The sequence below is a fragment of the Sipha flava genome, unplaced genomic scaffold (assembly GCF_003268045.1).
Source record: "Sipha flava isolate LNK unplaced genomic scaffold, YSA_version1 78_pilon_pilon, whole genome shotgun sequence".
Lineage (NCBI taxonomy): Eukaryota > Metazoa > Arthropoda > Insecta > Hemiptera > Aphididae > Sipha > Sipha flava.
Window position 1 is genome coordinate 704,654 of NW_020273619.1, and position 16,231 is coordinate 720,884.

The 16,231-nt window shown below is 34.9% G+C and overlaps 1 protein-coding gene across 2 annotated transcripts in view; it reads right to left on the reverse strand.

The window, feature by feature from the left end:
* Positions 1-13,500: 13,500 nt before the first annotated feature.
* The window catches only part of LOC112692890 (proteoglycan 4), a 126,435-nt gene continuing 123,704 nt past the window's right edge, over positions 13,501-16,231 (reverse strand). For both annotated transcript variants that reach the window (XM_025567705.1, XM_025567706.1), the window contains one exon: positions 13,501-15,878. In XM_025567705.1, the coding sequence (XP_025423490.1) occupies positions 14,541-15,878 (1,338 nt within the window). In that variant the 3' untranslated portion in view covers positions 13,501-14,540. The remainder of the gene's footprint in view (positions 15,879-16,231) is intronic.

Below are 16,231 nucleotides of genomic sequence, written 5' to 3' on the forward strand. Positions count from 1 at the left end.
TTAAAAACTTACTCCTTCATATGAATAATTGTCAAATATGCATTTATTAAAAGAAAAATGGTCAAATATGCACTTATAAATGAAAAATGGTCAAATATGCAAAATATGCAGCTATACATTTTAAATATAAACTTGTACTGCTATGGAACAAATTTATATATTACTTAGCTATGTTTTTGATAATTATTTAAAAACATGCAAGTTCCTAGAAGTTCCGAGCCTTAGCGATTACTAAACAATCTTAACGATCTTTAAGATGATAAAAATAACATAATAACATTGTGTTGTATACAATAATTTACAATAATTCAATAACTCACTATCACGTGGTCCTCGTGGTAGTTTTGGGGTAGCTATTATGCTAAAACCTATTATAACATTAATATGAACGACTATGCAACACACGCGACTCGTCCTAAAATTTCCGTCCGGTGGTCCGTTGATTAATTGTAGTGTCTGTACTTGTATTTTTGTAAATAATTTATAATTTTCAATAACTGTTATCGATGATTGTTATGTAATATTTCTCTTGGCTATTTTTATTTTATTTATATTTCGCATTGTCTATCATTAGCTATTATAGCACTATCGCCTAATTCCCATTATAATAATAATTATTATTTTTATTATCATATTGTCATCTTCAATTACGGCAGTAAAATTATTTATTATTTCAATTAAATTATTTGCTTGTTTATCGTATTGTTATAATTATCTTAAACAGTATTACAAATCAAATACACTACCTCATAACTAAAACTGTCGTGATTTATTCTACTTGTCGTCTTTGCACTGTCACTACCGTCTACCATCATTTTGGTTTTCATTGCTGTGTTGTCCCACCGACAACTGTGTGTTCAAATTCCGCGTGATTTTTTCGTCCAGTTATTTTATTCATCGTTTTCGTACACCTGATGTTTAACCGTCTTATGGCCTTAGTATTTAGATTTAAATATTATGTTCGGTTTGGTGCAGGCCCGGCTCAAGGGTTAGGCGATATAGGCCCACGCCTAGGACAGCATTTTTCCTGGATAATTTTTATGTATAAAAAAAAAATATTTAATAAAATATTTACACGTTAGAGGTGGCAAAAACTAAATTACGCCTATGTTTGTTAAAACACTTGAACCGGACCTGGCTTTGTGATAACCCAATGCATCATTCCACTATCCAAATCATTCACAGGGAATTATCCTCCATACTTGAATCATATCTCCTATTGATCCATGTGTAAAAGTCTACCGATTCCAATATCGCCACGAGCGGGCCCATTGAATTTACTACCCATCTAATTCAGAGCGACCAATTTTATTATAATTTCTCGGAGTGATTACTAGTGTCCTCTGACCCATTACTAGTCGAGTCAGTACATTCACTGTTGACATAATATACTTTGCTCTATGATAATTATACTTAGTTTTGTAAATATATTACCTTGAAATATAAGTTATGTCGTATATGAAACCGCAAAAGTTTGTGATACTCGGTGATCAGAATGTAAACGATTCGACGCAAACTGCCCATCACGAGCAATTTTTGCCAACGATAATATTTGAACGTATTCCATACGTTCGACTCTAAAATATAATAAAACAGGCTTGTGGACAACTAAGAGTACTTAAATCAAACGGTTTAAGTTATTTTTTAAGTTTTTACTCGACGTTGAATTTCAACAGTTACACAATGCAATATTAGTCCATACGATCGTATGCTCCACCCTATCCCCGTAACCCCTAACCCCTCCCCGTGAACTTAAAAACTGTGTTGCAAACACTTCCAAAGTATTAAAAACGATGTTGTTTTTGATAGCCTTCGACCGAAATGTTCTTAAAGTGACTGCCTTCTAAACTAGGGTGACCATACGTCCCGTTTAAAACGGGATTGTCCCTTTTTTGATCATTATGTCCCGTTGTCCCGAGAAACTTCGAACGGGACGCTTTTTATCCCGTTTTCAGAAGATTGTCCCGTTTTAATCCCGTTATTTCCTTATAATTAAATTATAGTTTATGAATTTTTGTAAAAGAATAAAATTAATTTATGAACCAAATATAAAACAGTTTATATTTAAAACTTGAAACCAAAGTTATAAATAACAGACTAAAATTTCCGTGGAACGAACGTCGAGTGGCGATGCCGACGAGTAATACAAATAGTAATAAGATAATCTAATTGTACCTATCTACCATAGAAGTATTTAAATTAGCCATTAGGTAATAATGTATAATATTAATTCTATGAATCTATCGCGGATTGTTGCATGCGATTGTCACAACTCTATGTCTTATAACATATGCATTACGAACTAAAATATATAATACTATTTATAATCGATGATTGTAATCAAAAAGATAAACAATATATGTCGAATAGTAACATACGAACAGTAAAGCGATTGTGTTGATTATAGCCACTAGGTACGTATCGTCTTTTTTTCTTTAAATTTTGTGAGTTGTTGCATTATTTTTTTTTTTTTTTTAAATGCCAAAGAGGAGATGTACGTTCACTGTATTTTTACAGTTTGAATTTACTTTCCTAAAAAATTGTGAAGAAATTGGAAAAGTGTTTTGTACGGTGTGTAAGGGAATATTTTCAATCGAACATGGAGGACGCTCTGATATCAAACAGCATATGGAAAAGAAAAAACATACGTCAGCCTTATCTAGTTTTTCAGAAAGTGACAAGGTAACGTCATATTTTATTAAACAAGGACCAGCTGGCTTAACTAGTGAAGGGTTAAAAATTGCAGCAGAAGAGGGAATGTTTGCATTTCACACTATAGTACACAACCATTCTTTTAGGTCAATGGATTGTACTACTACTTTAATAAAAAAGTTACATGAAAAAAGTTTTCTTGTGCGCGTACCAAGTGTGAATCAATTATTCTAAATGTATTGGCTCCTTTTGCAATGGATCAAATAATAGACGAACTAAAGACTGTTAATTTTGCGACAGTTATGATTGACACTTCAAATCATAAGAATTTGAAAATGTCCCCATTCTTATTCGATATTTTGATCCTAAAACGGGAGTTCAAATAAAAGTGTTAGAATTCACAAATTTGAAAGGAGAAACTTCAGATATTTTGTCATCTTATATTATGGAAATTTTAACAAAACATAAATTATCTCACAAAATTATTGCATTTACCGGTGACAACTGTAATACCAATTTTGGAGGTGCTGCAAGGAGGGGAACAAAAAATGTATTTACGATTTTGAACAATAATTTGAAGACTAAAATTTCTGGAATTGGTTGTACAGTTCATATTCTGTACAACAACGCTATGCAACCTAGTACAGATATCTTACTTATTGATATCGAATGTATCGTTAAGGGGCCTCGCTACTGCTATTATTTAAGGGGCAACATATAGGCAATTTCTAATCTCGTCGTAGCCGTCCCGGGATATTTGTGTTAGTTGTAAATGATTGTTAGTGTGAGTACAATTCAATGGGGGTACCGCTCTCCCTTCCAAACCATCAGGTAGTCACTAATCGTAATCATACTATTATAATCGGTGTCCCGTACTCACGTGTTGAATGGCTTCAGAGAATTCAGTTCATTAGTTTTAACTTATTATGCTATGAATTGAGAAAAATAATAATATAGTCCGCAGTGTAAAATAATTTGTATAGTTATTATTGGTATAGATTATCTGGACCGTACAAATCTGGATATATATATCTGCATATCCACATTTATTTTGTCCCTGTTACCTACTTGAAATGGTTTTGCGTAACAAGCCAAGGGATACTTTTGATTTGAGAAGTGTAGCGACGAGTGCCAATACATGCGTAATCGTATCTAGATTCATACGGTCCATATAATGTACTTTCCAAATATGTACAGTTTAGATTAATGCGGTCCAGAATTCTAAACTCTAAGTTTATACGTGGACCCATAATATATAATATAAAAAAACAGGAAGAATTTTAGATTATTATTATTTTTTTTTTGCCAGATAATATAGATAGGTATATTTTGTATATTTTGATGAATAGTTCAAGTATTATTGCATTAGTATAATATATTTTAGGAGTTTAGGACATAGGTAGTTTAACATCAACTATTGTCATTATAGTGTAGTATTATTAGTCATAGAAACAGTATATATAATAAATAAACAATCAGTGAGGGTAATAATTACGAAATTTTCTGTTAGTGCAGTTCTTACAATAAATTGTTGATTATTACAATTACGTACTTATTTTTTAATTATTATAATATTGTGATAAAATAGTATTATTTAGGTAAAATTAAAATTTTTCTAATTACAATAACTAAATAGCCTTTACAGAAAGAAAGCTGAATAGTGACTGAATAATCAATTCAAAATTGAAATACAGAACGATAATAAATTATAATAACATCTAATGGTAGGTGTATAATATTAATATCAGAGCGCGGAAATATAAGTAATTGCTAACATTATTATAGAATACCACGAAATAACATATCCAATTATATTACACTGTTTAGGTTTATTTAGCTAGACGCGGTGCGATAGCGGTACGGGGGGCTCTCGCACGCACTCGCACGTATATGTCATCAGGTAATATCGTGATCGCAAAAAAATGTTTATTTTTCATTCCAACATACGTTTCTAATTCCAACGCTATGTGTCGACAATTATCACGATTTTCATTCTGAAAAAATATTTGGATGCTCCGTAATATTTACGAGGGATCGATCGAGGCACATTTTAAAAACTGTATTTAGTTAATTAAATATTTAAGTTTGAAATTTTGTTAAAATATTGTTGTTAAAATATTTCAATACTTTATACTGTGAGAGTGGAAGCATTAAAAGAATTTTGTGATTTTACAAATACACAATACAAAAACGTACTTGGAAGTGTAGAGACAAGATGGTTATCCTTACAACCAGCAGTCTCCAGAATTATTGAAATGTATACAGCTTTAAAATTGTACTTTGACACTCAGGATAAATGCCCAACCATTTTAAAATAATTGTTTAGTGACCCCGTTGCAATAATATGGTTTCATTTTATACAAAGTCAATTAAAAGTCGTTTGTGACACTATAAAAAAAATAGAAGGGGACAACATATCTGCATGCGAAGTATCAGAAGAATTAGAAATATGATGTGGAAAAATAAAAAATAGAAAAACACAAAACTTTTTAACTTCCAGTTTAAATTCGATGCTTTTAGAACTAGAAACAAAAAATAAATACCCAAAAAAACAATTTATAAAGCAAACTAACCAGTTTTATGACAAATTTTTGTTATACATTGAAAAGTGGGGAAATTCATTTAAAATTCATTAGCTGAACTAAAAATATTTCGTTGGACTCAAATGATAAATTGTCCAACATGGAATGATATTCAAAAAAGTTTAACATTTATTTTGAAAAATAATAAAAAAACAAACTGGTTGGAATGTGGATGAAGATATTCTTTTTGATGAATATAATCATGTAATTAATGTTATAAATGAAAATTTAAAAGAATGGCAGAATAATTATGTTCGTGTTGGAGAAAGATGGTGTGCTATCTATACAATTTTAAATAGTAAAAGAATATCGATAAATAATTTTTGGAAGATTGTAGAATATTCTCTAGCAATGCCTGGAACAAATGCTGCAATTGAAAGAGTATTTTATATCACTAATGTGTTATGGACGGATGAAAAAAATCGCTTTCTCGTTCCTATCATCAAATCAATTATAATTCTGAAAAATCATTTCAAAAAATATTCGTGTAATGATTTTTATGATTTTTTGTTAAAACAACCAAAATTATTAAACGCAATCAGTTCATCGCAAAAGTACAGTAACGGTACTGCAATAGATAATAAAGGACATGATGAGCAATCGACATCAACCCAATAAAAGTAAACAAGTTTTTTTTATCAAAATATTGAACAAGGTAGTTAAAAAATATTTTAATTGTAACTATAAAATATAAATTGTTTTAAAAAAATGTGTATGTTTTTATTGAGTATTTAAACCAAAAAATGCTTGTCGCGTTTTTTTTTTTTTGTAAAACTGGTCACCCTATTCTAAGCACTCCACAGCCATTTACGTTTTACGCGAGGTACACCGATGAGGATAATAATACTAAACTACGAGTACGAGTTACACGTATTCCCGTTTAAAGTGTATACACTGAACTTTTTGGTCGGTAAATATTTAAAGCGAAATGCGTATCATTAATATTTGATCAACCGTGCAGTCATCTCGAGCACGCGTCGCAAGGGGTCCGTGACAGCACTCCTCTGCAATGGATTCGAAATTCGATATTCGGATTCGGATTTTGGAAAATGTCGTCGAAATTTCCGCGGACGGTGAAAACCTTTTACATAATAATTTTTAATGTTATGTTATGCGCCTAGATTAAACGTATAATCATTAACATAAATGTATATGAACAACATTAAACTGTACAAAATATTATTTTTTTCACGTCGTTGAACTATTCTTTCAGGGAATACAGTTTACGAGTAGTACACAAAAATATAAGTTATGACTAGTATAAGACTCTTTAGCAATTGTCTTTTATTTCGATTTTTAGTTTTCGAAACCGTAACATAATGTAAATTTTAATGATTACGAATTTCCTTATTTGATATTTTAAGATCAATTGAAGGTCTGCCTTATCTATATTTATTATCTTAATTTTTACTGTACATTTTTAAGTATTATAAAGTTTTTGCGTTCATGCATTTATTGAATTTTTATTTTTAGTACGTTAGGTACTTAATCATGATTATGAAAATTTAATTATTCTTATTTTATTCAAATTTTATGTTGTTTTTTTTTAAAAAATAAAAATTATCAACATAGAAATATTTGTACATTTTCAAATCAATAGTTTTATAACTTATTGGATGTATAAATCTTTGTACTTAATAACTCAATTTTTCTTTTTCGTATTCATATAAGTATTCAGTTGTGGGTTAATGGACTGAACACGAATCAAATATCCGCAATAGGACCACGCCTTGCGGAAAACGCAGAACGACATGAACGATGACGGTACCGAATATTTTGGTAAAAAATAATATTATCACCATGGTGATATTGAAAATGTTATACGTATCCAACCTTATTGTAAAGTCGCGCTTTCAAAGGAACCGAGTGCAGAGACATTCTACCGTTCTCCGTTTGTTCTATCCCTGTTCCTCACCCTCAGGCAATAAATCTATATACTTTTGGGGTGCCGGGAAATACGTGGATTCGCTGTAGTCACAAGCAACCGGTGCGCAAGACAGAGTGCGAGTTAATTCCTCAGCCCTTTAGTTGGGATTGCATGTTGGAATAAAAATTACCAAATATAAATAGTTTGTTGTTTCGTCCTTTGATATCAAATATTAACAATATTCACATCTTTCGTCAAGTAATTTAGCCGCGGCTCATCCCTGTTATTTCGTTAATCCTCTGTTATGTTATAATAATATTAATAATAATAATAATATCAATGATAATCGCTTTAATGCATATCACATAGCGCACGTATTATTGTATAACTTGCATTTTTTCACATCGACAAGATTATCACGTTTTTTTCAGCGTGTCGCATTTTCAAGTGAAGCAATTAATCAACGGTGATACGTATGCGTCGAATTCTTACACGATGTTACGGCGTGATACTGCACGACATGTTCAGAACAAGATGCTCGTCGGATTTGCGCCGTGACAGTTTTGGAAATAAATTTTTTTTTTTCTTCAAAGTTATTAATACTGTAACGAACCAACCATCGCAATGGATATCGCAGTGTTGAAACGAATTGTACAACACGAGTTGTAGAAACCAGAAATTTACGGAAAACTTCGTGGGCCGCAATGGTTGTGTACCAGTGGTGTTTTTTTTTTTTTTGTTTGTTTTACACTCAAAAATCATAGTTGATCATAACCAAATCAGAAATTGTGATTCCAACAAAATATAATAGCAAACAAGTGGTCGTTGGGGAATACATTTAACATTATTTTCATGTTCTCTTTTACCCCGGGTTGTCCTTACAATGAAATCGAAGAACGGCCTTTTCGGATAAATACTCGCTTCGAGTCCTCTATACCTTTTTTTGTATACAGAAATTGCGCTCCACAAATATTTTATCGCGGTTTTTTATTATTATTTCACGCGTGGGATGGAAAAAAAAAACCTGAAACCTACCAAATAATAAACATATTCTCGAAATATAAAATCAAAAAGTAATGTTATATTCATTGACGCAATAATCGGGCGCGTTGTATGTGTAAAATATAGAGACCCAAGACCCCATCCTATAACAAGACCCAATGATGTAAACTTAAAAATATTAGAAAGGAAGAAAATCATTCTACTATAACAGTATTAATTGAACAATATTTGATCGATTTTGTATCGTACGTTATTCTTTTTGCGGCCTGTATAACCGAATTCAAAAATAATTTAGTTAAAATTGATTAAAGGTACAGTTTTTGTGCAGCATCCAGACGCGAAGGGAGGGACATTAATTTTATTTAATCAAAGTAGCGGCATTGGTTGTATTTACAATGTATCGGAAACAATCGTTTGACGTGTTAGCACACGCACCACTTGAAAATTGACCCTTATGGATTTGTCAATAATTTATTTGGCACGGTTGACGGTATCGTTTTTAGGGTTAAAATATTAGTGAATAGTTCGCAATATAATTGAATTCTTCGATAAACGTCCAATTCAAAAATTGTCTAGTCACATTTGTTTATTATTTATGCCAAACGTATGTCTTCCTTATAGAAGTACTAGGCTTGAGCGTTCACTTCAATGAAAGTTGATGGCAGTCTAACTTGTACCACATGGAAATAACTTTTTAGTGTAGCATTAATTTAGAGATAAATTATACCAAATTGTAAGTATAATTACTAAAAGGGCTGATGTGTTGAAATATCCGACCAGGCACGTTAACATCGTCCTTTGAACCGTGCACGTATCATACTTTCTGCATATATTGCAAAACACACATATTGATGGAAGACGTACAAAAATGAATTTCCCGTCGAAATCGAAGGAAAAAAGTTATCCGGAGAAATACAGCAGTTGAAATAATCGGTCATTGCAATAGAATAATATTTTGAATAATTATTACGAATGATATTGCTCGTATATAAGACCACGTGATTTGATCGTACTGCATGCCTACTAACCATTTCCGTCTGTCAGATATTGAAACAGCTGAAATCTGAACACGAATGCGATAATCACACAACACCATTGATGATTCTTTTAATTCTATTTATTCCGACGAACGTACGTGATTTCGAGAAACATTTTTTTTTTCGAAATATTACATATATTTCGAATCGACACGAAACAATTTTCTAAACTTTCAATTTGTTTCCACGAAAATATGTTTTTTGGTCAATTACAAAAAATACTACTTTTTCTTATGTCCATATTAGTATCATTAGAATTGTTTGTTACGTCGATTGTTAAGTTTTAGTTCCGTTTTAGTACTAGCTCGTTATTTTAATGGATCCACACGAACACAGCAATGGAGGAACAAGGTGCACGTGAATCAAGTCTCAGACTGGAGATGGATCGAAGTTTTCCAGAACGCTGCCGAGCCGAGAAAACGAACGTGATACGTGTCAACGTTGAAGTCGTGATTTCAGAAACATGCACTTGGCGCATTGTAATATTGTACCATATATTGTATGTTTACCACCACGGAAAGGGACGGACTGGAAACAGAACGGCTCAGGGAAATCTGATAGTCTTGCGGTCCATTTTATAATTTTGAAAAACTGACCTGTAACAACATATGAATTAAAAAAGTAACCTTGATTCTATATAATTTTCGTAAACGGAATTAACAATTTTTCATCTGTTCAAGCGTTAGGCAACGATATATAATATTACTCGTATTTTTAATTATCACCGATTACAATATTACCGAATAAATGAACATGATTGTCAAAACTTATTTTTAGTATAGTATTATAATGTATATAATAATTAACTATATAATATAATCCGTATTATTATTCTAATGCTTCTGGGCTGACATAATCTGACAATTGTCCACGGCTCACTGAGATCAATCTTCCCAACTCACCTAGCCAGTCCATGGCTATTATTGCATATAATGCGATTATTGTAATTGGGTTTCTTATACCAGTTTTTCAATTCTCGGATGAATGTTGTTCATAGCTAAACGCATGCCGTCACTTACGTCCAAGCGTTTTCTCTGTTTTGATTTTTGATTTCAAGTCCACACAAGTACGTTGTTGAAAATACAAGTAAATAACGTAAGGCGATTTTCCAAAGTCAACATGCAATATACATTATTTTATATTTTAATCCGTGTTCGTCCCATAAGAATAAAATATTAATATTGTGATAAAGTATCACTGCCAAATTTAGTGCTCCAGTTTTTTTTTAATCAGATCTACACCATCTATAGAATTTACGGTGAAATACCATTCAATTCTACTTTCAACAATTTCAGCACCCTCAATATTTGGGTTCTAATTGCGCCCATAAAGACAACACTCAGTGGTCTATTTTCAAATTTTTTATGCGGGGGAAAGGTTCTGACATTTTTTTTAAAAATAAGTGATTTTATAATATAAAAAATACATACGCAGTAAGAATTAACAATTTGATCGTTTCATTATTATGAACCACTGACTGCATTTTTACGAAGATGATTGCGAACCAAATCGATTAAAAATCTGATAAGTATCCTAATCACCACATTTTAAATAAATCAAACATTTTTTTAATAAAAAAAAAAAAAAAAAAAAATAATACAATAATAATAGTGTTATCTTAATATGGTGAAAACGACAAGAAGTGCGTCCGGTACGGGCGTCGGCGTCTCTCGGAACGTTCAAGGTTTCCCGGAAACGACGTCCTGTAAAAGAGGTGATGCGAGTGCGCATTCGAGGATACGTGGACGACGGCACGTGCCCACTCGGGGCTATCACGGATCCGTGGCGAGTGGATCTTCACGTTCAGTTCGATTGGAAACGCCGCGAAACGTTTTCAGGAAACGATTTAGATAAACGTGTGCGCGGTCGGTTGCAGCCACTACGCGGTGTCGCAGTCCAAGCCCGTAAGAGCGGTACTGCCCGAGGGAGTGCAAGGTAGTGATTACCATCCATGAATCACGACCGCCTCCTCCGGGCTCCGTTTAAGGTTTTCAGGTTTCGTTTTTCAGCCCGATAATAAATCCGATAAAAACTCGTACGGCGACCGGACAAAAATCCAAATCCATTCGTTTTTCGATCGTTAATGAATACCGGCTGTCGAAACGCGAACGCGCGTGAATCACATGCGTGTACGTATGGATGCGGTTCGAAAAACAAAAGAACTACAGTGTCAGACGTGGTAAAGATACGTGCTGGAATGTCTAGGGTGTCGGACCAGTGCACCGAGCCCCGCGAACGATGAATTGTTGCGATGCAATTCATTAATGAAATCGTTCATCGTCGACGATGGCCCAAAGCGTAACTATAGTGTCTATATATTCGGTTGTATAATAAAATAAATAAATATTGATTTATGTAAACAATTAATAAATTACTATGTACGGGGCCCCATAAATCATCGGCATTGTTTCGGACCGAAGCTGTTGTACTGCGTACTATTAGTAAGCGTATTAGACTGATTACGATCTGAACGCGCCGAAAACGTTTGAACCGTTTAGATCAGTGGCGCACGCAGGGGGGGGGGAGGTTAAGGGGTTGTCCCCCCGAAATTTTTTCCGATATCTAGGTTAAAATTTACAAATTTTACAATTTTGAAATATGAAGAGCTAGTATTGAATACCTAGTATCATTGATTATAGAATAGTCTATTCTATTATCAATGCTATTATTTAAGTCAAAATATATTAAGGATTTGCATAATTTTGTTAATTGTAAAATGTGTTATATTTTTACCTTGGACCCCTCCCTCGAAAAAAAATTCTGTGTGTGCCACTAGTTTAGATCGCTAACTCCACGATCACAAACGTGGATAGGAAAGAATAACGTTGGACAAACGGATCGGTTGAACTTCGAAGACAGGTTTCCATTGAAAAATATGTCCCTCGAATCGCAGACAATTCAGGTCAAGATGTCAAAACGCGGGGTGGCAACCGACGAATTTTCTGATACCAGTGACCACTTCGACACGGTTTTCCGTTTTTTCAGTGGTATCGAACGGTTATCAGTTACCGTTTAAAAATCTTCGGACATTATTTTTGATCGTAGAAAACTGTAAATAATTTGTACATTCAAATTCGTATATCGTATACAAAATTATCAAAAAACGTGAAATAATAGTCACATGTTTGGATATTTATATATACATATATATATATATATATATATGTATTTTTGTGCATCAATTGAAGCGTTTGTGCCAAATGTTTCGGTTGGAAGACAGTCCGTGTTGAGAGTTCCGGTGGTGAGACTCAAAGACTCCAACTTGGAACAATTTCTATGTTTAAAACGAGGGATGGACTTGAACGGGAATGAAACAATAAATTTGATAAAAATAACCAATATGTTTTACATGGGGTGAAAATTCATATTTTGGATTGGTAATATTATGGTGTATTAATGTTGGCTGACCGAAAACGGTCGTTTCTATTCCGAATAAATATGATTTTTCAAAAAAAACATAATGTCAACAATTTGTTTTTGTTGATATGCGTGAAAAAAAATTTGCCCAGGTCTAAACATAATGTATCAAAATGGCTGAAAAATGTGAAATTCTAACAAAGGGAGAATATGTCATGCAATGAAACCTTTGTTTAACGAAACGGAAGCGGTTGGTGTGGGGAAAAAATTGTTAAATAAAACATTTTATCTCAAAGAAAAAAACGATTTATCTTCACTTGAAAAACATGTTTTTAGTATGCATATAATAAATATAAGTGTGTGTGTTTGTGTGTGTTGTCTGTAAATAATATTATAACATCGGTTATAAATCATAATACCGACCTTTTATAAAAATTGTAATCATTTTATTTTCATTCGTGCGTATAATGTATATCCAGCATATTTAAGCTTTTGTAAGAGTAATTTTGGCTAGTCTTTAGCATATAAATCTGAACTTCGAAATGTTTAAATCATACTCCACATAGGTTATATGTGTGTGGTAGACTATAATATAGTAGCTATAATGAAGTCACATGATGAATCTGAGTGTTGGGAAAATTTTTGACAGAAAGTGTTGAACTCAGTATTACGTATTATGTTATTAAAATAGAAGTGATAAGAGATCTAAATGATCAGTAGGATATAAGAAAACAATCAATTATGATTCAATTAAACTGTACAAATATTTTATTAACTTATACTAATAAAATTTGAAAGAATAAATTTGTTATAATAAAATATTACATATATGATTTATAAAAATAAACATAATAATAATGATATATAAAACATAATTACACTTAAACATAATTTATGATTTAAACAGAATATTCCACTACACTCAATACTAATGGTATAACATTTATAATGCTACTCAAAACGTGGTTTTTTTTTTGGTTTTTTCTGTTTATTTCTTCCTTTCTTTTAGACTTCTTATAATATAGTATTTGGCACCTCGCTCTCTTTTCGGAAATCGTTTTGTATCGGAAAAAAGTAATTAATCACGACTTGCATCCAGATTTGTTGTTATTTAACCCGATGAGCGGAGGGTAGAAGGGTTGAGGAGTAGTCGGCGTGGGTCAGAATCGTAGCAAACGAAGCGCCGGGTAGAAGATACACCGTGAACTTTTGGCCGACTTTCAAAGTTTGATTCTAGGGTCGGGTAATAAATGAACGAACGAGCGGCAACGTTCGACGGCAATGCACGACGTGATAAGGCGAAAAAATCATTTATGATATGCTACAGTATAATAATAATTATTGCCGCAAGAGCTGCACCAGTACTTAGCATCAACTGTTACTGTTTTCCTTTTAGATTTCCTGCGATACGATATTCTAATAACGTGTACCGAGAGCGCGAAAAGAACGCGGATTTATGGTCGACGCAATACTACTATGCCGCTGCGACGATTCAACACGCGTTGTGATCGCGGAATCGAGTTTTGCCTTTGGACAACAACGTTTGTGTCGTGCAATCAGTACACGTCGGGAGCAGATTCTATAAGTAAAATTACCAGAAAACATATACCTACGTATAAAAACAATCTCAACGGATGCGCCCAGTGAAACAAATCCTATACTACATTGTACACGAGATAGTATTGTCCGACCGGTCCGTCCTGATGAAAAGACACTATTTACATACTAAAATTAATAATAATGATAATAATAATAATAATAATAATAAGATTAATAATAATAATAATAATAATAATAATAATAATAATAATAATAATAATCATTACAGTAATAATGCTCCCACCGAACGTTTTATACGATATTTGAGCGAGTTTTTTACATTATATAATATTATGTACAAGTCTATGGCTATACAACAGTATTAAAATTAATAATAATAATAATAATAATTATAGTTAAAATTATTTGTTTAGACGCAAGAACGAAAGGTTTAATAATAAATGGCACGCGGGCGACGACGGCGACCGACGACCGGAGGGCCTATTAGCCCAGGAACGGGTAGCCGCCATACGGTATGAAGTTGGGAAACGGCGCGACGGTGGGCTGCACTGCTACGGACTGCGTGATGTACGACGTGACCTGGGTGGGCACTACGGAGCTAGAGTAGATCGTAGTATACGCGGTCTTGGCACCGAACGTAAGCTTTAGGACCCTGCTGTCAGTCTGCGTGACCATGGATTGTGTGACGACGGGCGTGGACGTGATGGCGAACGATGGCTGCTGCTGCGGGAACAGGGACGGTTGCAACTGCTGCTGCTGGGGGAACAGAGATGGTTGCAACTGCTGCTGCTGCTGGGGGAACAGGGACGGCTGCATCTGTTGCGGGAACAGGGACGGCTGCTGGGGAAATAGAGGGGTAGGCAGCAACTGCTGCTGAGGCTGGGGAACGGCTAGCGTGGTCGTGAACATTTCGTAGTCGGTACGGGTCACGGTGCCCACTGGCCTGGACAGTGTTGTGTAGTAGGTGGAACCACCGTTGACCACGGGTAGGGCGTGCGTCTCAAACACGGTCTCGAAGCGCAGAACTGGTCGGGATGTGGTGATGACGGGTGCGGGCAGGGGCGCGTTAGGATTGAGCAAACGGTACAGGGCGAGCTGTTGCAGCTGCTCAGGGCTCATGGCGGCCATCAGCGGCAGCAGGGGCTGCTGGTCCGCAGTGTTCGTCCCATTGCCGGAGGCCGTTGCCCGGTGCGCCTTCTTCGACCGCGGCCCACCGCCGGTAGTGGTCCGATGTTGGTCCATATGCGATACCACGTCGAAGTCCGAGCCTACGTTGGCCAGGTCCAGGCTATTGAGGAACGCTTTGGCTGCGTTCGGGTGCGACGACGACTCCTCATCGTTGTTGTCGCCGTACTCTAGCTCCAGGTGCAGCTCCGATCCGGCCTCGTCCAGTCGTGTGTTGAACTCGTTCAGCGTCTTGCTGGGTACGAACTGGTACACCTCCATTGGTGGCAACGTCTTAACCGCCGTCACAAGCCGCGTTACTCGATACGATTGGATCAGCGTCACGCTACTGGTGTCCGTGCCACGCACCACCGGCAAAACGTGCGTCTTCAGCATCAGTTCCGTCGTACTGAAACTCTCGGTCATCGTTTCCAATGGCGGCGTCGCCTGGTCTGGTGACAGGGCGATCGGTGGCAGCGTGGCCACGCTCGAATCGATCGGCTGCTCCCGGCCGTACGGGTTGGGCGACTGGCTGGCCAGTATGTTCTCCGACAGTGGTTCTACGCGGGCCGGCGCCGGCGTCTCCGTCTGCTCGACCAGGCTCTTTTGAATGGTTGACGTGACCGTGATAAATCTGGTGTTTTTCACCGTACCCACCTGATGTAGGGAGAACACAAAAAAAGAAAAAAAACGGTCGTTAAAAATTGCTAAACAACGCGCAAGAGCAAAACCCTCCATCAATACTCTAAGACTTTCCTGAATGGTTGTTTATTCTTCTACCTATCTAGCCGATAATCAAGGATTTGAAAATTATCATAAAACCCTAAAAATCGTGATTATTCTACAAATTAAGGCTTATTTTTTCAAACCCACCAGAAGGTAAACTACGCGATTACAATGGATTCATTAAAAACAATGCCAATTGTTAGCCCTATAATTTTTAATTTCATTGACAAAAACTAGACCTACCTCACCGTTGTAATGATATTGATTATATTTATATTATTTGT